Below are 21,765 nucleotides of genomic sequence, written 5' to 3' on the forward strand. Positions count from 1 at the left end.
ATAGTCTTGGTGAACTGAACCCTTGATTTGTAAAATCTGACACCATCTCTCAGTAGAGTCAGAACTGAGTTGAATCGTAGGACACCCAGCTCGTGTCTCAGAACTGCTTATTGTGGAAGAACTCCCCCCCCACGGTGGAAGTGGTAATCAGAGTTTTAGCTGCACAGGCTGGCCATGAGCTCAACTTTTTCGCAAACTGGGTGAAAGGAGATTTCTCAGGCAGATGTAGCCCTTTGGATGCACGGCTTGGAAAGGACTGGCACCTGGTAGGAATTAGAATTTGTAGCCTTTCCTCCTCCAGATAGACCCAGCCCCACACCAGAGTGCAACTTCAGTTCCAAACACCTTTTACCCTGTCGTCCAGTGCTCTGGGCCAGGATCTGCCCGCACTATCACACGTGTGGCCTCACCCTCAAACCTTTGCCTGACCTCCTATCTTGGGAGCGGGTGGTTGGGAGCTATGAAAAGTCACTCACCCCCAGTGGCCCGGGTGTCAGAGGCCAGGGACAAACTGAGCACTGCCTGCAATTTAGTTTCTCCCTAGATCCCCCTTTTTTTGTTAGCCCCCAACCCAAGTTGCACAGTTAAATAACATGTAAGTTCCCCGGGTGATTTCGATATGTAGCTCTTCTCCACCATCCTCTGATTTACAGTGTTAGAGCAGAAACAGTCACTCCTGGTTGCACCAGAGAATAGCTTTTGGAGTTTAACAAAAGAATGCGAATCCCCAGGCCCCACCTGAAAGCAATGGAATCAGAGTTGCTGGGATAAGACCCAAGCAATGGCTTTTTTAAAAACCTCCCAGGTGGGGTGCCTGGGTGGCTCAGTGGGTTAAGCCTCTGCCTTTGGCTCAGGTGATGATCCCAGGGTCCTGGGATGGAGTCCTGCATCAGGCTCCTTGCTCAGCAGGGAGTCTGCTTCCCCCTTTTGTCTCTCTGCCTGCCTCTCTGCCTACTTGTGATCTCTGTCAAATAAATAAATAAAATCTTTGAAAAAAAACACAAAAACTTCCCAAGTATCTTTGTCCCTTTGAGCTGCTCTAACAGAATCCCATAGACTGGCTAGTGTATAAACAACAGAAATTATTTCTCAGGTTCTGGAGGCTGGGAAGTCCAAGTTCAAGATGGCGGCCAATGGAGTGTCTGGTAGGTGCCTGCTTCCTGGTTCACAGACAGGCGTCTTCCTGTCTTCTTGCTGTGTCTTCGCATGGAGGAAGGGACGAGAAAGCTCTCTGGTGGTCTCTTCCATAAGGTCTCTATTAGCCTTTTTCGGACCCTGTATTTTATCAAACATAACTGTCTTCTAGTCCCTTGTTACCATGACTCCGGAAATATTTCCCTCTACATAACAGCAGGTATTCCAGCCCAGTGATAGGGAAACGGGGCCCGGGATCGGAGACCTACCATGTGGGTTTCCCCCGGTGGATAGACACTCAGCGGAGACATTCTCTTCTGAATAGGCACTAAGGGAGGCCTCTCTCTGATATATGGTTCTTTGTGGATTTTTCTTTGTAGTATCAGAGACAGAAAAATGGCCAGCAGGATCAAGCCCAGCATCGCCATTAACACGATGAACCATAACTCGCTATAGAACTCGGTGCTTTTGCTCCCCGATCCTCTCTTTTCTCCAGGAGTCGTCAGAACCAGGCCTGCGAAACCCAGGGACGGGAAAGGGAAATGTTATTTCAGAAGGCAGTTTCGTGATCCCTTGCCCCGATGCTTGATAGTAAATTGGAAAGGAGTTTAAAGCAGTTTGTCTAACGGTGCTTGTCTGTACTTGTGTTTGGGCTGGGAAAATGGTGCCATGTGTGGCAGGGAGATGCTTATAGCCCTCGGGGGACCTCTGGGACACACACAGCTTGGGATGGAAATCACTGCTGCCTTTGCACGCTTCCTGGGAAAGACAGGGGAAGGAGGGTGAGGGGATCCTAAGGAGGGGTCACCAAAGTAACCTTGAGGAGCTCCTACCTCACAGTCATGTGCCCTGAGCGCAAAGCCTTTCCTTGGGCAGTGGACTCTCGCCACGGCCCAACTTTACCACTGTCACCGCAGAGAACCTTCTGGACACATCCCGTCAAAGCTGAGGAGATCCCTGCCCCTCACTTCATGGTCCTGGGATGTTTGATCCAAACTGGATTAGAAACCCCTGGTCCCGTTTTCTATTGTGATGTTGACAGTCTGTGCTTGCCAACATGTTGTGTTCCGATTTCCCACACCCTGGACTCTCCGTGACACAGCAAAGGCTGTGGGAGTCATCACTCAACTACCCTCAGAGAGCTTCCCCTGGAAAGAAACCCTTCGGCCATGGGACCACTTACTCTCGATTTCTGTTCAAGTGTTTTGAGTTCGGTCGATGTGATTCTTTGCATACGAGGCTAATCACAGCAGCTCATGTTCAATGAGCAACTATTTACCCTGTGCTGGGCCCATAGCTCTCACGTCTGTGGGTGTGCAGAAAGCTGGAATGAGCCAGGGCAGACAGGAGAGAGGCTCACGGGGCTCCCTGCAGGGCGGCAGAACGCAGTGCCGTCAAGCAAACGGGGCAGGAGCCCAAGCGGGGCTCAGAGATCATCTCCAGCCCAGCCACTTGCTGGGGCCGTTGGCTGGGATGTCATGGGAAGTCACTTGAAGAAGAGGGCTGCACCCTCTCAGCAGAAGGGAGAAGGGGAAGGGACAAGAGCTGGGGAGAAATGTGTTTTGTTTTGCAGAACGAATGGTTCCAGCCCAGGGAACAGCCGAGCAGGTGTTTCGCCCGAGAGCGCCTTGAGTGAGCCCGTTGGAACAGGCCTGGAGGAGCTCCAGTGCAGACAGGCGCCCCCCGGAGTTGTCCCAAAGTCGTTTTTAGCTCATTATAACACTGGGATCTCTTCCTAAGGGTGGAGTTTTCTGCCGTGTTTTGAACATACGGTTTTGGCCCTAGCATGTCGATGTGCGAGCCATGACCAACTGAACCAGAAGTGCCTCTGTAAGCCCCCGGCCCCCCCACCCCCGCGCCCCCGCACCCACCCCTAATGCACTGAGTCAAAGCTCCCTGTACGAACCTCGGGGGGAGAGAGCTTTCTCCCTGTCTCCTTACTTGTAACAAATAAGTTTTTTGCTTTCAACACTTCCTCTGAATGTGCTCAGTTTGATGTACCCCAAGGAGCAAACCCTTGACTGGGGTCACAGGGCGGGCTCAGAAGCCCATGGACGCAGCAGCAGGCCTGCAGGCTTGGCACGGGGGGCTGGGAGCCAGAGCTGCTGCTCCAGCGCAGGTGCCTGTGGCCCAGAGCAGGAAGGGTGAACAGACGCAGTGGCCAGGGCCTCCCCGCTATTGGCACTGACTCCCCCTTTGCAGCTCCTCAAGGACGGAGCGGTGGGGGTGGCTGTTAGACACTTGACACCCACACTTTCAGTGGAAGGGAAGGGGAGGGCTTCAGAATCGGGGTGAGGAGGTTTAAGAGAGAGAGAAAGAAGGTGACTGAGATTGAATTTCGAGCTTCCTAAGAGGAGCTGCATGACTTGGCTAATCCTAACTGGACTTCCCATAGTTCTGTGCTTATAGAGGTCGCTCCGCTCCACCATCTCAGAAGTAAAGAGTCGAAGCTCTGCCAAGTTCCAGCAGATAGGAATTCCCCTAATTAGGAATCAATGTGTGTGGTTTGAATTTAAAACAAAACAAAAACCAACAACCTTGGTTGTCTGTGGGAAGAGCTGAATTTCCTCTGTGTGGCACGGGGCTGGAACGCCAGAAACAGATCTGATGGGCCCAGTGGGCCCCTTGCTTGGGAGGACACAGGGAATGTAGGGCAACCTGCCTGAGGGAAGCCACAGAAAGCAAACAGCCCTCAGAACAGGAGGAGGGAAGTGAGGATGGCCACACTTTGGCGCTTCAAGGCTGCCTCAGGGAAGGGAACAGGAACATTTTTAAAAAGTTACATCACAAAATTAAGGCTGACTATGGGTATTAGTTGGACAATACATCTTGGAATTTTTTCATAACTTCTCACTGTCCTCGGTGTTTCTTCTCTCACCCATGGAAACCTCTGCTTGTATTCAAGAACCGAATACAGGCTTCCGCTCTTTTAGGGAGAGCTTAAAATCGGGATGATGTATATGTTAAAAATTTAAAAACAAATTAAAAACAAAGTAAAAAATTTAAAAAAATTTAAAAAAAAATCTGGATGGTGTGTTTTTATCCCTTCTCAGTTTTCTTTTCAAAGTCCCTTTGATTTCAAGGGACCCCACCCATCACATGGGAGCTTCAGGGTCAGGGTAGGAACCGCAGTGGCTGACACGACTTCAGAGAAAAACCCCAGTGGTGTCAGAGGAGGTCCCTGCCCGGGGACTGTCCGCCCCAGGGAAGGCGTACTCGCCCCCGACCTCGGAGACTGGACGGGCTGGATTCCAAGGGGGCTCAATCTAGGTTATGGGGTTTTGCTCAACTCTTCATCCGGGTCCTCTGTATCGGAATCATTGGGTGGGGCTTGTTTATTTTGTTTGCTTTTTGATTTTTAAAATCTGATTATAGTTGACACACAATGCTATGGGCAGGGCTTGTTGAAAGATCAGATTCTTGGGCCCTGCTGACTCTGGATCTCTGCCAGGGGCCTGGGAAACCATGTAATAAATACACAAGCACATGGAGATGACTCTTATGCACACTTAAATTTGAGAACAGCTGCTCAAGAAAAAGGACGGGACCAGGGGATCAGCACAGAAACCATGTTCCAATTCTCATCTTAGCAATGAGCTTGTGGGCATTCTTGGGTAAGTTCTGGTGTCCCTTAGGCCTCCATCGGTCTACTCCACTGTGGAAACACAGGAGTTGCTAAAAGAATACCAAATAGAGGCCCTGGGTGGCTCAGTGGGTTAAACATCTGACTCTTGATTTAGATTCAGTTCATGATTTAGATTTCAGTTCATGATCTTAGGGTCCTGAGATCATGAGATCAAGCCCCGAGTTGGATATGGAGCCTGTGTAAGATTCTCTCTTTCCCCCTCCCCCCACCTCTCATCCTCTCTAAAAAAACCCAAAACCCAAAAACCAAATAAAGTCTACCCTAATCCACAACAGCTATGAAACGAAATGAGATAGACTATGTGGAATTGTGTTAGGTATTGTACAAAATTGTACATGGCATCCAGACATGTTAAATCTGGAATCAAAGAATTATATATATATATATATATATATATATATTTAGTGATTGAAATTATCCTTGATAACAATATATATGTTTATCTATGTTTCAGAATTTTTGGACATTTGTATTAAAAAATCCTAACTATACTTGCGTACAAATTTGATATGACATTAGTTACTGGAATTTAAAATAAGGTATCAGTCCCAGTTCTGTTCTAATGGAAAAGACTTGGCATTTCTCTAACTCGCCCTTTGAAACTGTAAAGTATTACACGTTAGATTCAAAGATTGAGGTAGAACTCAATTTAAAAGATGCTCCATAAAAATTACAATTTCATCTCTTCAGCTAAATTACTTGGTAATAACAATCAATCATAATCTTTTACAGAGAATACAAGAGAGAAATCTCTCCAATTCACCATTTTAGGCTCTGAATCTGCAATATTATCTCTATGATCAACACAACACTGGCATTAGAGTATTTTCTCTCTTCCTCTGCTCTCTTTTCTCTGACTTCCTCTATAAAGCACTTTTTTGGTAAACACAGTCGTTTAGCTCTTAACCGACAGGATTTGTGTATAAAAGAGAATTTAGTTATATCTCTCTGTGTATATAATTCAATGACTTGATATTTTAAGAGTACCACATGTCCTAACTCCTTGCCTGATGTAATTTCCATAAGAACCTTTAAAAATATTTCTTATAATACTTAACACAGTTCCTTCCATATAGTCTATGCTAATATATTAGCACAAGTATGTAGAAACGAACATATGCTTGTTTCTTTAGAAAATGAATACGCTCTATACTAAATATAATAGGAGTTAAACATTTACCAAATCCGGTAGAGGTATCGTATTGGACCACAGGCGTTTTAACGCTTCCTTCATCTGTGGTGCAGATGACCTGGAAAAAGAAGGCTGGAGAAAAGGTACATGCCTCGGTCATTCAACACCTACAAAGGGCGATGTTGAAGGGCAGCGTCTCACAGCACAGGAAAGTCTGAAAACAGTTTTCCAGCACAAGTTGTGCGGTTGTATCTAATAGGCAAACTTATTTCTAATATTAAAATTGCCAAGAAAAATAGCTTATCATCAGTGTAATAATAGTATATATTTATAAATAACAGAACTGAAGAAGCTTAGAGCTTATACAGCAAAACAAAACAGAACAACAACAACAAAAAAACCCCAAAAGAAGAATCAGAAGAGTAAAGGATAATACACGGTGTATCTTGTTCTGTACATGGTCTAAACCTGTTCTTTCCAAAAGGTACAGGTGTCGGGGTGCCTGGGTGGCTCAGTTGGTTAAGTGACTGTTTTGGCTCAGGTCATGATCCTGGAGTCACAGGATCGAGTTCCACATGGGGCTCCCTGCTCGGCAGTGAGTCTGCTTCTCCCTCTGTCCCTTCCCCTTCTCTGGTCACCTTCCAGAAGGACCGTCAAGCGGGGACCCAGAGGTCCTGACGCACTATGGAACGGGAGTCAGAAACTAACTTTTGTCCGCCGTCCTGGGTAGATAGAGGGTGGTGTCGAGCCCGCTATACACACGCTGGCCTCTGTCGGTCACCACGAACTCCTTCAGCGGGCCGTTCAGCGAGAAAGAGCCGCTCCAGTCCACACGCACCAGAGACAAATTGCTCTGCACCGAAAACGGGGCTCGGTACTGGGGCACTGTGGGGAGAAAGTTGTATGTTATAAAAATGGTTACCTTGGAGTACATGTGTGTATATATAGGTCTTTTTTTTTTTTTAATATGGCCCCCCTCACCCCTAAATTGGATTGCTGGAACCCTTCATATTTTTCTCAGTGTTTTTTTTTTTTTTTTTTTTTTTTAAAAACCTGGCATGGGGGGTTTCGCCAATGTGAACACGTGTGAAATGCTTTCTCAGCAACGTTGCACCTGCTTTCCAGAAAAAAAAAAAAAATCAATGGAGAGCAGTGTTTTATGAAATAAAACTATTAACATACAATGGTTGTGCTTACCAACATAGCCCTGGAGCTCATATTTTGTTGCATTTTCCCTCTTTCAACGGGTAAAGTATCCTTAACACTATTAACTACAGCAGATTGCTATTTTTCATATCGAATCAATATTTATTGCTGCAAAGCCCCAAGGACTAGATGAAGTTAATATATTTTTTTTTTTCTCCAAACGAAACTGCTTAGATGGTGAATTATGTCCTTTTGGTACCCATTTATTTTTAAAGCTTTTTCTTGAATCGTTAGTTTGTTTTCTAAGATAGTTAAAAAGCCTTGCAAATAGCAATTCTACTATAATAATTCATTGCCCTGACTAATCAATCAATAGCATAGTACATTAGTATATCATCAAGTTCGGGTCTCCTAAGTATTATATCAGAGACAGAAGCGACTTGGTGTACATGTTCTCTTTCCATTTTTCAGCTCCTTACTAAAACAAAGGAAAAACAATCCATAACCGAGTCTCATCTTTTAAATGAATAATTTTTGCAGAAACAAATGAAGGGTTACCATATCATCTTGTCAAGTCAGAAGAGATTTATTTCACGAGATTTTGTTTTCTCCAAAATAATCAATACATTTGTAACAGCACTAAGATCCATCTATATACTAAATTGGCTTTTAAGAAAAGAAAAAAAGGGAGTGGTGTAAATAAATTAGATATCCTTTTTTTTTTCTTTAGAAATTAGACCCATCTGTTGCTGATGCTAGGAAATATAACAAAATAAGGAATAATTATACTTTGGTCCTCCCGGGGTTTAAACCGCGAGACAACTTTGATTCTTACCTTTCAAAATAAGATACTTTTATAAAGCCATAAAAAATATTTCTGCAAATACAAAAATCAGAGCTACAAAACCCTCTTTAAATATCTGTTTTTCCAACACAAAGTTTGTCCAATATCACAATGGAATGTACTGTTGTATTTGTGGCTTCTGTCACTTAATTCAGAAGATTTCCTTCGTAACAGTATAAATAAAGAGGAGGCTTGCAAATAGTATGAAAATAGAAAGATAGGAGCTTTAATTGCCTTGCAGGACACAGAGATCTTCCAGAGGAAAGAGTAATTAAACAACCAAAATCGTCAAAAATAATGGATTTGGAGACTGAGAAAACGGGAAAAGCCACTATGCCCTTTGCACCTGATGTGTTTTATCTCATTTAATCTTCAAAACCACCTAGTAAGAATTAGTTGCTAATTTTTCAGGTTCTGAGGAGCCAAGTAACTTGCTTAATGTCAGTTAGTGGTAGGAGACCCAGGATCTGAACCCAGACCTGCCAACCGTGAAGGTCATACTTTTTAAAAAGGATTGAGGTTCCCACTGCCTTGAATGTTCCCAAGAAGTCCATGATGGTGAAAAATGTCCCCCCGATTGTCACTCTGGGGGTCAAGGGCAAACTGAAGAAGAGAATTTCATGCAGTGATGAGGTGAAAATCAGTCTGGAAGAGGTTAAAGGGGGAAATGGGAGGAAAGATAATGGGCAAAGACAGGAAAAGCACTCTTGAGACAAGTTTGGCTGTGAAGGGAGGAGTGCGGCGGGCAGCAGGGGGGCCGTGAGGGAGAGAAACAGCTGTGACTCCAACTGGGATACACCGAAGGTTGCAGAGAGGAGGACGGTCAGCGGCGAAGGGGCTGTATTTGAAGCTGAGGTGGGATTTTTTCAGGTGGAAGGACCACTGTCCTCGTTGCAGACAGAAATGAAACCAGTTTAGGGGAGTGTGGTGGTCTGGGGTGCGAAAGGAGCAAACTTCTGACTGGTGACCTGTCTTTTCCTGGTGAATTTAGAGGCAAGGAGTTCTGCAGAGGATATAGGAGAGGTGGTCGAGGATAGGATGAGTGTGTGTGTGTGGGTGGGGGTCGGGGCCGGGGTCGGGGGGCGGGCGAAGGGCGGGAAGATGTGGGAGGCTTGAGGAGGGTAGAGGAGGTCTGAAATCTTTATGGCAGACCAGGGAAACACAGTGGAACTGAGGGTGCTGCTGAGCAGGGGGGTCGTGAACTTAGAGTAACAGTTCCACTTTCTAGGGTGGCAATGGGCAGGTCACTTCAGCTCTGGCCTTGGTTTGGGATCACTTCCTGGTGCAGCTTCCAGAGCCTCTGATCAGATTCTGGGCCACGTGAACGGCATCTTGGAATTGTCGTGTACGCTCCACGGTCCTGCTTCAGCTTTCTTTTCTGTATATTTGGATAATAGCATTGACTTCATCGGCTTGTGCTGAGGGTTATCTGTAAATTCCCTGAACAGTGCCGGGACCGAGCCTCTCTGAGTGACGTGTTGCTAACATCCTGCCATGTCGCCCAGTCACATTAAGGTCTTTGTATGAGGCAGTGGGCTATTGTGAATGTGTAACTCTTACTTTTAAGAAATGCCAATGCCAGACCCTGAAGATGAGATTATAATTTGATACAATATGGCTGGAAAGCCTATTTGTGATAAGTATCCAAAGCCTTAAAATATTAAAATATTTGATACAGTAAATTCCATTCATTGAAATTGAATTTGAAGATGATCAGACGTTCAAAGATGGGTTCACAAAGAAATTTCTCACCACACTTATAAAGGAAAATATTAGAACAACTAAAATGTCCAACCAATTCTATAGGATGGAAAATTATAAAGCCATTCAACTTGGTGGCTAAAGCTTTTTTAATGTCATGGGCAATGCAAATAAAATAATGTCACGTATAAAAAGCAGACTATGAAATTTCCATTAGAGTATGATCTCAGCCACATAATAGAAGTTGCATGAGAAAAAGACTAAAGGAATCAATTATGCCAAAATACTAATGTGGTTGCCTCTGGGTGGTGGGATTATAAGCAGGACTGGCTTTACGGGTATGGGAACTGCACAGCTGCTTGGGCCTCTCACGTAAGAGTCATGAAATGCTCTTACGCTCTGTTGTCACGGTCTTGAGAGTCTTAGTGATTTTTGAATAAGGGGCCCCATAACTTTACTCTCTACTGCGCCCTGCATATGATGTAACTGGCTCTGACTATAAGTATTAATCTTATTCTTTTAAAAAATATTTTATTTATTTATTTGACAGAGAGAGTGAGAGAAAGAATACAAGGAGGGGGAGAGGGAGAGGAAGAAGCAGACTTCCCGCTGAGCAGGGAGCCCGCCAGGACCCTGGGATCATGATCTGAGCTGAAGGCAGACGCTTAACAACTGACCCACCCAGGCGCCCCTACTAATTTTATTCTTAGTATTTTTGTATTTATTTTTTTTTTGAAGTTTATTTATTGAAGTCATCTCTACACCTAACATAGGGCTCAAACTCATGACGCCAAGATCAGGAGTCACATGTCCTTCTGATCAAGATACTACGTACCCTATTTTTGTATCTGTCATTTTTAAACAATAGACACATATACCTTATAAATTCTGAAAAGAAGTTATTGTATAAAAATGTAAGGAGGCCCCAATTTATTAGTTAATTGTTCTGCTTTTCTTGACAGTGCCATATCTCATTGCTTTCTAGAAATGCTTTCTGGATTATTCTATGCCATGTAATTTGAAAAGAAAAGGAGTGGAGAACTAAAAAAAAAAAAAAAAAAAAAATCTCAGGGGCATGGGGGTGGCTCAGTGGGTGAAGTGCCTGCGGTCTCAGGTCCTGGGAGCTGCTCAGCAGGGAGCCTGTTCTCCCTCTCCCTCTGCCAGCAGCTCCCCCTGGTGCCAACATGCTCTCCCTTTCTGTCTGTCAAATAATTAAAATCTTTAAAACAACAACGAGTGTCTCCTGGCTGATGGTGGCAGCATTTCTACTCACATTCCCTTTGGGTGATGAAGCGGATCCAGTCTGAAGCCACACTGCCCACCTCGTTGTGGGCCACCACCCGCAGGCTGTAGGTGGTGTAGGGCTGGAGGCCCTCCAGGCGGGCCGTGGGCTCCGGCCCTGCGTACTTGGTCTCTGCTTGGCCGGGGGTACACGGCAGGGCTAAATCCGGAGGGCAAGGCTGGTAGAGCTGAAGCTCGTAGCTAGGAGGAGAAAGCAGACGTAAGGTTAGTGTCACTTTCTTTGAAAACGGGATATGTTTTGTGAGGACACATTTTGTGTTCACAGAACCAGCAGCTCTTTGAGTCCCACCTGCGGGAAGCTGGTCTCCGCAACCCTCTGCGTAAACCGGCCGCAGGTGTAGCCGGCGGACTCGCACGTGCTCCCGGGTGCGGTCCCGCCGGCGGCCAGCAATCCTCGTTGGTCTCTCTTTTCAGAGAAGAGTGGTAACACTGTTCTCCTCTGCTGACAATAGAGAATGTCTTTTTTTTTTTTAAACAAATAAATGAAAACCAACCAACCAAGTAACACAAAACAATATCTTTTTGTCCAGATGATTTTGAGTGAAATACCTTGTTTTTCCAAACGGGGGCTCATGACATTTTAAGATTTTATTTATTTATTTGACAGAGAGAGAGAGATCACAAGCAGGCAGAGGGGCAGGCAGAGAGAGAGCGGGGGGAGCAGGCTCCCCGCTGAAACAGAGAGCCAGATGTGGGGCTTGATCCCAGGACCCCGGGATCATGACCTGAGCTGAAGGCAGGGGCTTAACCCATGGAGCCACCCAGGCGCCCCGGTTCATGACATCGTAAATTGGATCAAGGAAATTCTGATTTAACCACAGCCATTTCCTATGTTCCAGCTGAGGCCTACGCAGGGAGTAATTCCAGGGAACCACGAGGAGGAGCCTCCTTCACTGAATGCAAACGCACCGCATCATCTTTCTTACTTAAAACCAGTTTGGTCGTTTGCCTTTCTAACTAGTTGATTTTGTGATTTAAACACTTGGCAGGGAACATTGCGCTCAAATCCACTGACTCGTCTGTTTTGCTGTAGTGTTTGATCAACAAGCAAGGCCTGCTGGGCCGCACGGGGCAGCTCCGTGTGCACGTGCCTCACTGCAGCTGGTCCGTCCTCCCGTCCGGTCCCTTACCCTTGGATGACGCCGTTGGGGCGCAGGGGCGGGCTCCACTGGAACGAAGCTGTCCTCGAGGACAGCGCCTGGATCTGCGGAGAGGACAGTCCCGCGGGCGGAGCAGGCTGAGTTTTCAGCTCGGCGGTTGGCCCTTTGCTGCAGCAGTCGGGGCAGGTGCAGGCCTCCACGCCTACCCAGTACGTGCTGAAGGGCTGCAGGCCGCGAAGGGTCTGCTGGGCCGCCGCGCCTTCCGACAGCTGTGGGGAGACGGGGACACTCCGTGAGGCCGGCCGCGGTCACCAACGACGGACACCTGCGGATCACGCGTCTCAGCTCCTGCGAAGGGAGGGCCATGCTCTGTGCCCTGGGAGAGGCCCCGGAGCCATTAGCATTGCACTTGCCCTCGGAATTGCCAGGCTGCTTGGAAAGGCCTAACTTAATCACGCAAAACATGTGATGACATAATAGTTAGAAGTTAGACCTAACAGGATAGAAATCGCAAGGCATAATAGTGTTTATTCCTATAGAAAGTAGATAGAATATGACATAAAACATACAAAATATATGTATATATATGAAATACAATTATAAAAATTATAAAAATAAAAAATATATAAAGATTTATTTATTTATTGAGAGAGACGGAGAGAGAGAGAGTGTACCGCGGGAGGGACAGAGGGAGAGGGAGAGAGAATCCCAGGCAGACTCCACACTGAGCACAGAGCTCTCCGTGGGGCTTGATCTCAGTACCCCATCATCATGAGCTGAGACAATACCAAGTCAGAAGTGCCACCAACTCTACCACCCAGGCACCCCACAAAATATCTATTTCAGATTTTTATTTAAATTCCAGTTAACATAGAGTGTAGCATTAGTTTCAGGCGTAGGATTTAGTGGGTCACCTGCATACAATGCCCTGTGCTCACCATAGGATGCGCACTCCTTAGTCCCCATCACCTATTTCATGTATCCCCCCGCACCTCCCCTCTGGGAGTTTGTCCTCTATAACTAAGAAGCTCTTTCTTCGTCTCCCTCTCTCCTCCTTTCTTTTATGATCATTTTTGTTTCTTAAATTCCACAAAGAGGGGCACCTGGGTGGCTCAGTTGGTGAACCGTCTGCCTTCAGCTCAGGTCGTGATCCCAGGGTCTGGGATCGAATCCTACATTGGGCTCCCTGCTCAGCAGGGAGCCTGCTTCTCCCTCTACCTACCACTCCCACTGCTTGTGTGTGCTCTCTCACTCTCTCTGTCTGACAAATAAGTAAATAAAATCTTTAAATTCCACATATGAGTGAAGTCATATGGTATTTGTCTTTCTCTGACTTATTCCACTTAGCATAATACTCTCTAGGTCCAGCCATGTCATCACCAATGGCAAGATTTCATTCTTTTTTAAGGCTGAATCAACTGCACAGTATATATATACACGATGTGTTCTTTGTCCATTCATCAGTCAATGGAACTTGAGCTATTTCCATAATTTAGCTATTCTAGATAATGCTGCTAGAAATATCGGATGCATGTATCCCTTTGTATTTTGGTATCGTTTGGGTAAATACCAATAGTGCAATTGCTGGGTCATAGGGTAGTCCCATTTTTAACTTTTTAAGGAACCTCCATACTGTTTTCTAGAATGGCTGCACCAGCTTGCATTCCCACCAACAGAAAGTCACAAAATACTGATCAAATTCTGTGACCGTGAGAATAATGCCTTTTCAAAAAACAAAATCTGCATTTCAATTATAGTTGTAGTCAATATTCACGAAGGTCCATACTTTGTCATTGTTATCTGTATGTGTTTTTTGGGCCGAAATTTCCCTCAGATCCACGTTAGAGTGAATATTTAAGGACGTGAAATATATTTTATGTATTTGTATATGTTATGTTTTTTATATTTTATGTATATGCTAGAGCTTGAAAGTCTATCTTTTCCCCAACGGTGTTGGTATATATGAAATACATTCCTTTTCTCAACTATCTTTATTGTGTTATAAACTTTTTGGTTTACTTGGAACATGTTTTTTTTTTTTTTATCTCATTGTGATTTTATTAAGAACTCTTTGGAACAAAAGAGTTCAGAAACTGGAATACGAATTTTTACATTCACATAAGCAACATGTAATTAAGAAGAGTTATCTGTTATTTAAAAAATGCATACAATGCACTCTAAATATAAATTATTTTAGTTTATTAATATTATCATTTTATAACCATGGATAATCAAGGGTTGATTGTATTTACATCATCTATATTTATTGACTACGAAGCCCTGTAGAAAATATGCTAATATTCTTTTAACATTCAATACGAGACTTCCTTCCTTGCAAGTTGTCTTCTGAAATTGTGTTTCAATACCTGGAACACTGGCCTCAGAGGATTTCTCCACACTGACCCAAACTGTTCCCCAAATTGTTCTAAATAATTTATAATGTCATAGTAGGATCTCCACAACTTGTCCATGAGGTTGTTTTGTGTGTGTGAACAAAGTTATAATCTACATGTACGAGAAACATGAGAGTGTTACAGTCTTCTCTGTGTTATACACAGAGAAGATGCTTCCTCCCTCTGGCTGTCAGGCTCTTTGTATAAATAATGTAGGAACTGGTCTAGTTCATTATTAGGGTCTCTTCAGCCAGCGGCTTCGTTAAAACACAGTGTGAAAGATGATTTCTCTAAACTGTCCGGTGTGTCTCCCTCATGTACCCCAAACGTGCCAATGCACAAACAGCGGAGCGAGAGTTGTGTTGGCTAAGCTCTTCTGCTCTCCTCTAAAGCGCTGGAACTTTCTTGAAGTCACCAAAAAAGAAAGATGGAGTTTTCAGTGTGTTTTTAGAGATCTGCTCATGCCAGAATGAGGATTCCAAGGATAGTCTTTGCTCTATTTTTTTCTTCCTCATATTAACATTTACACCACCAACAATGGCCATATGTTGACCCATTACTGTAGATCAATACTTGACATGCATTTTCCAATTAAATTAAATTAATTGTCACTATAGTCCTAGGTTTCTTACATTTGTGGAGTCTTTAACACCTTTAGCACTTCTGTCCCTGAATACTTACATAGCTGCTGTATGCTTCCTAACACTCACCATTTCTCTCCAGTGGATCTTTGTGCTGAGTTCATCACGGGTAATGGAGAACAGATGGGGAAGAAAGAAGTCTCAAGTAGAAGAAAAGGCCAGGGCGCCATGGTCTATTTTTACAGAATTAACCAGTCCTGGATTTTTGTTCAGAGTACTCTGCTACTCACCACTGTCTCTGATCCACTGGTGTTGGAGAACAGCCTGTAGAGACTGATGATTCCGTTGGGCTTCCCAGGGGTGCTGATGTTGACCAACGCTTGGGTGGAAGAGACTTCATGAAACGTGGGGGCCCTGAGACCTTCTGGGGGGGCAGGCCCAGTTTTACACCATGTCCAGGGACTGGGGGCTTTTCCTGCTGAATTCACTGCCCAGACCTCCAAAGAGAAATCGGTAAGACCACTCAAAAGCAAGGTAACTTCAGGCTGAAAGAGAAGTTGGTAACCCAAAGCAACCAAACACAACAGAGTGAGATAAACTTGGATCTTGCAACTTTGTAATCACAGAGGAGAGCCCGTCCTTCCTCTTTTTTGCCTTTGGCCATGTGAACACAAAGAGGGCCGATTAGGAGCCCTAATTTCAGAGTGCAGCAGGCTGATTAAAGCCTAATGAAAAGCTCCTCGTCTCTGCGTGGAGTGCAGAGTGATTTTGTCAGTTTTTGCAACCTGAATGGACCTGCAGACTACATAAAACTCAGCAATTCTTAAACACTGTCCCCACCAAATCTGCATGAAAATTAAATTTTCCTTTCATCAAGGAGGGAATAAACATATGGAAGGATGTATAATCTTATTTATCAAGGACCATTTGTATAATTAAACACGAATATCCTAAAAGGTTGCTTTAGGTCGTCATTTGCATGAGTAAGTAATTTGTAGAATGTCAGGTACAAAAGACAGAGTAGATGGATGTGTGAGTGTATAGGGTTAAATTAGGCCCAATAACAGCCAACTACACAGTGATCAATCAGAATGATAGATCTAAATGGCAATACAAGAAGACTGTCTGCGTGTTTAGGAGTAGGAGTATTCCTTAGTAAGCTTTCATGTTGTGCAAATCTAACTTCAAGAAATCTTTCTTGTTCAGGATATATATATCTTGTATTGCCATTATATATATTTATAAATCTTGATCAAGAAAGATAATTTATGTATATATATACATAAATTATTTGTCCCGAGCTTTAAAGTCTGGAGAACTTGTTTGATTCTACAGTACGTACCTGCCAGGTGTGCAGGGTTGGAAAAGCATGCAGAACGTTCAAACTATGAGGAGCTTAGGGTCAGACCGTAGACTACTCTGCAATAACAGCTTGGCTCTGTTTTTGTCTCTTCTACTTTTGCATCAATAGTATCTTCCAGAGAACAGACATCAGAAAGATTTTTGGTACTTAGGCCCAACTTTTATCAGTGTTTCCACACCTTTTTTCTTTCTTAGTGGTTTCCTTTGGAAGAGTAAACTTTCTGATGTTGAACTGCTCTCAGATTGTTGTCAAATGCAATTCCCCAGTCCCTCGCTGGTAGGATTGCCAGAAGCCCCATTTTTAAGAGACAACTAACCTCCCTCCAGAGCAGAACTTACCCTTTTTTTAGAGCTCTGACACTTTCTTCTCACCAGGTGCGTAATAATCACACCCATTTGTATAAAGTCTACAATTTACAAAACCCTTTAACAGGCCTTATCTGACTTAGTCCTCCCAACACAACTTGGGAGGGTGGCTGGAGAGTGCGTGCTCAGCCCCCTTTACCCCTGAGAAAATCGAAGCTCAGAAAATGTCAACTCTTGTAGTGACAAAAGTTACCAAAGCTGAGAAGAGAATTCTCTTCTCCAATAAACTCCCTTATTGCTCTTTCCAATAAACCATACGCCAGCCGGACGCAGAAGGAAGACACTCAGGATCATGGACATTAGACACATATTGGCAGTTCTGGAGTCGGGAAAGTTAGCCAGCAAGGATAGAGGGGTCCAGGCTGTCTACGGTGAAGGCGTGCTTATTTTCATGGGCACAGGGAAGTAGGGAGCAGCGCACTGTCTTAGCAACGGGAGAACGTTTCATGGAAACCACACTGTGACTGCAGCTGCTCTTCTCGTCCCCTCTGAAGGGGCAAAGGTCAGCCTTGGCATAGGGACAGTTGGCTTGGAGGTTATTGGTGAAGAGGTCAGATTTCAGAGCTAATGAGAGAGTCCCTGGCTTCTCAGTCAGCCCCAAACCAACCTCTCTTTTTTTTTTACATTTAGGTAATTATTATTTATTTGCAAAGATCTTCTAAAAATCTTCTCATAAAAGTAATCTAATTTTATTTTATTTTTTAATTTTTAATTTTAATTTAGTTAACAGATTGTGTATTATTCATTTCAGGGGTAGAAATTAGTGATTCATCAGTTGCATATAAAATCCAGTGCCCACTACATCCCGTGTCCTCCTTCATGCCCGTCACCCAGTCACCCCACCCCCCCCCCACCTCCCTTCCAGCAACCCTGTTTGTTTCCTAGAGTTAAGAGTCTCTTAAGGTTTGTCTTCTCTGTTGTCATCTTATTTTATTTTCCCTTCCTTCCCTATATGTTCATCTGTACTGTTTCTTAAATTCCACATATGGATGAAATCGTATGGTATTTGTCTTTCTCTGACTGACTTATTTTGCTTAGCATAATACCCTCTAGTTCCATCCCCATCATTGCAAATGGTAAGATTCGTTCTTTTGGATGAATATCACATCCATTTATCCGTCCGTCAATGGACATCTAGACCAACCTCTTCAATGCAAACATCTTTCCAGGATGTAGGGGAGAACATTTTTTTATTACACAGAGAGTGACAAAGTTTGAAAAGAAAATATTCTTGGGGAAGGGATGCAAAATAAGGTATACATATTAATGTCAAGTTCTTTGCCAAGAGTAGGCCACTGTTCTGTGATTTAAGGTATTAAGAGGTAAATTGAGGCATATTAAATTTTTTTTTTTTTTTTAGTTTATTTGAGCAAAAAACAATTCTAATGGGGCAGCGCCAAACCGGAAGTGGTAAGGAGCACTTTGCCAACAGACGCCAGAGGAGAAACTTCCACAGGGAAAGTGCAGAAGCAAAGGAAGGAAATGATTTGGTTTGCTATAGCTCAAAGCCTACTGGCAGTGTTAGATGGGCTGTTCTTAGGGTTGTGATTTTGTAATCTTGAACCACTGACCAGCTTAGATTTTGGTTTGTTTATATAGGCCTTTAAAGCAGGAGAGCTACCTCAGACGAATGACCTCCTTATTTAATTAAATAAAGGGCATATAGAGTTTTAGTAGAGGCCACAATGGATGGGAAAGAAAACAAGGAGGAAAATAAAAGTAGATGTAATAAAATAAAAATTCAGCAAGTTGTTAATTACTGAGCACCAATAGGAGACAGCAGCAGTGGGGGTATGGGGATGTTGAAAAAAAAAATGAAATAAGTATAACTCATAGAAAGTGCTTAGTATAGGTCTGGCCCCAGATTATGAACATTTGCTTTGCTTTCGTTTTTGATGTAGTTGTAGTATTATGAATACCATCAAGGCTTTTTAATGCTGGTGTTATCAGATAAAAACTAAGCCTCACACCTTCCTGTCTTAGAGGAATTTTTACAGGCTAGAGTCGTATTTCCAAAATGTGATTTAATCCATGGCATTTTAAAACACTTGAGCCTCAGTATTATAGTGTTTCCCTGTATTTCTGTCGAAATGTTCTATTCATAAAAATAGGCAATTTGAAATTCTCCATCATTAACTCAGAATAAATGTAAGACTTGGTGTCTTTTGTCTTTGATGGGAGACCTTCATAAAATAGTGCTCTTTTTCTTAGTCTTTCTTTTTAGTATTCAATCAATTTGAGATCAAAATAGCATTCATATAAATCAACGTGTTTATGCAAAGCAGGATCAGCCTATTTACATGAGCTACTCTGGAAATGAAAGCAGTTACAATGAAGAGAAAGCTGACTGAAATAATGAAGAATTATGGATTTCACAAAACTTGTCCCACAAGGCAGTGTTTCTGTTATACCAAACAGCCAGAAGAAAAGTAAAAAAAGAAACTGTCAATGGCATCCTGTTCGTCTACTGAGGCAAAAAGTCCTTTACCCTAAAATTGTGTGGATTTCTGTCTATGCTCAGTGAAGCAAGAAACAAGGTACTGAAGTATGGTAGTTCAGGGTTCAGAATAAAAGTGCTAACAGAGGGGCCCCTGGGTGGCTCAGTTGGTTGAGTATCCCACTCGGGTTTTAGCTCAGGTCCCAATCTCAGATTGAGTCCTGAGTTGGGCTCTACATCGAGCATGGAGTTGGCTTGGAATTCTCTCTCCCTCTGCCCCTCCCACTTGTGTGGGCTCTCTCTCTCTCTCTAAAATAAATAAATAAGTCTTAAAAAATGCTAACAGATATGCTTCTGATTTCTACTGAGAAACAATGAGTCCAAGATTTGAGTCCATCTTTATAGGGTGGAGAAAGAAGCAGCAGAGATCCTACATGGGAAATTTTGAGTAATATGACCTGATCTTTTATTTTAATGAGCCAATATAAAAATCAAGAAAAAAGAATGTCTTGTAAACATGGAGTGGCCTACTGTATCGATCTCTATTCTTTCTTTCTCTCATTATCTAATCTATCCACCCATCCATCCAACCATCCACCCACCCATCCATCCATCTACCCATCCACCCATCCACCCATCCATCCATCCATCCATCCATTACCACCTATTTATTTACCTTTTACCTAACTGACAAGCCAGTCCATCTGGTTTGTGACACAAGATTTCCTGTCATGATCACTGGGAACAAAAATGTGCTTTTTCTGTGTGGGTTGCTCACAGAAAATATGGGACATATTGGTGGGGTGGGAGCAAGTAAAGTTTATGAATTTCAAATCAAAGTGACAAAAATTAAGGATACTCCATTTTTTAAATTTCACAATATCCTTATTCCTACAGTATCCAGCTGAACATATTTACTCTTTTATAATAAACATATGATTAAAGTTTTCACCAAAGCTGTTTATTATTTATGTTTAGTGAACACTTGTGTGCGCACGCACACACACAAACACACACACACAACTGTAGCTGTAAGAGTTAGGAATCTCCCAATGAAGAGATTTACAAACAAGAACAAGTTGGGACTGACTGAGTTGGGGTGTTCTCTTCTCTAAGGTTTGGGTGGTAACCATGACAAGAGTTATAATGTAAGAAGATGTCATAGAAAACACAGATGAGCTATTTGGATAAAAACAAAACAATTAAATCCATTTAACCACAAATTCTATAATCGACTAGAAAAACAGTAGATTAATTTCTGTTTATATTTTTGTTTTCAATCTAATTTAAAAAATCTAAACAGTGACTATTACCATCTTTATGTTACTGTCCATTAAAGAAATGAAATTGTTCTTTTATTTATTACCTGCCCCCTTCCAGGACTAATGACTGTACTTTGCCTTAAAAAATTTCGGTTACCTAGTGACAATTGCCACCAAGCTGCCAAAATCCCACTGCTGTGGAAACGGGTTTAATTGTCTCTTCTCTGTTTAAAACTGCCTTCTAGAAATCTTCCATTAGAGGAGCCTTTGTCAAAAAGTGTTCCTTGGCCACAATCGTCAAAATCATTTTAGGTACCTATATCAGAATTCGTGGCAAAAACAACCTTGGATTCTGTCTTTCCAACACATTTCCAAGTGATTCTTGGGCCCAAGATTGTTTGAAAAACACAGAAAGCTATTCTCTATCGCATGAGCTACAGAAATCTTGGCACTATACGTTTAAAATTTCTATCAGATGACGGCTGTTTAGAGCTTTACTATGCATTTCTTTTGTCATTACCTTCACCCCTTCAAAAAACCACAAAGCATGTACCTGTTTGCAGATGTTACAGCTGCAATAATCATCATAGATTTTATTACAATGGTCATGGTTCCAAAGAGAACCAGAGTTCATTAGCTTTGTAGAATGACCATTCGCTACCTAGTGTTCACTCCAGGTGTGACTTTCTTGAAATCCTGATATTTCTGAAACTTGGTGGATCCATTTTCCCCTTGCAGCGTATTATTCTAAATGCTCCCAACTCCTCTCAACACATTTCTCCTTTTAATTTGCTTCCAGAAGGAAGCAAGAATGTGTGAACAGAAATATTTGTAATAATTGTTGTGAAAGAGACAGAGAAGGAGCCATGACTCTGCAGAGGACAGGGGAAAGGGAGATAGATCTCACAATCTTCCCAGAGCAGTAGCTCATTGGGTGCTTATGTTACTGGGCTAGTTATCTTTAACCCAAGTCCTACACTCAGCCGTAGAGTTCAGTGCTTTGTCTTACACAAAGCTTTGGTACTTTGTAGCTTTCTGAAGTAACATTCCTTAGGACTGATATTTTACAAGTATAGTCTTAATGCAAAGAGAAATTCTTTTTTTTTTTTTAAAGATTCTATTTATTTATTTGACAGAGAGAGAGAGAGAGAGATCACAAGCAGGCAAGAGGCAGGCAGAGAGAGGGGGGAGAAACGGGCTCCCTGCTGAGCAGAGAGCCTGATTGGGGCTCGAACCCAGGACCCTAGGATCATGACCTGAGCTGAAGGCAGAGGCTTAACCCACTGAGCCACCCAGGCACCCCGACAAAGGGAAATTCTTAATGTAAATCTCTAGGGATTTCCTGATGTGTTTTTCCAT

At 43.2% G+C, this 21,765-nt stretch overlaps 1 protein-coding gene across 1 annotated transcript in view; it reads right to left on the minus strand.

Annotated features, from left to right (window-relative positions):
* The window catches only part of LOC111151119 (usherin), a 680,307-nt gene that overhangs the window by 7,254 nt on the left and 651,288 nt on the right, over nucleotides 1-21,765 (minus strand). Inside the window, exons 64-69 of the mRNA XM_022508904.1 lie at nucleotides 15,270-15,476; nucleotides 12,036-12,274; nucleotides 10,877-11,085; nucleotides 6,621-6,797; nucleotides 5,961-6,044; nucleotides 1,404-1,648 (exon numbers count right to left, since the gene is read on the minus strand). Of these exons, the coding sequence (XP_022364612.1) occupies nucleotides 1,404-1,648; nucleotides 5,961-6,044; nucleotides 6,621-6,797; nucleotides 10,877-11,085; nucleotides 12,036-12,274; nucleotides 15,270-15,476 (1,161 nt within the window). The remainder of the gene's footprint in view (nucleotides 1-1,403; nucleotides 1,649-5,960; nucleotides 6,045-6,620; nucleotides 6,798-10,876; nucleotides 11,086-12,035; nucleotides 12,275-15,269; nucleotides 15,477-21,765) is intronic.

This window comes from Enhydra lutris, unplaced genomic scaffold (genome assembly GCF_002288905.1).
Source record: "Enhydra lutris kenyoni isolate GAN:26980312 unplaced genomic scaffold, ASM228890v2 scaffoldscaffold25, whole genome shotgun sequence".
NCBI lineage: Eukaryota > Metazoa > Chordata > Mammalia > Carnivora > Mustelidae > Enhydra > Enhydra lutris.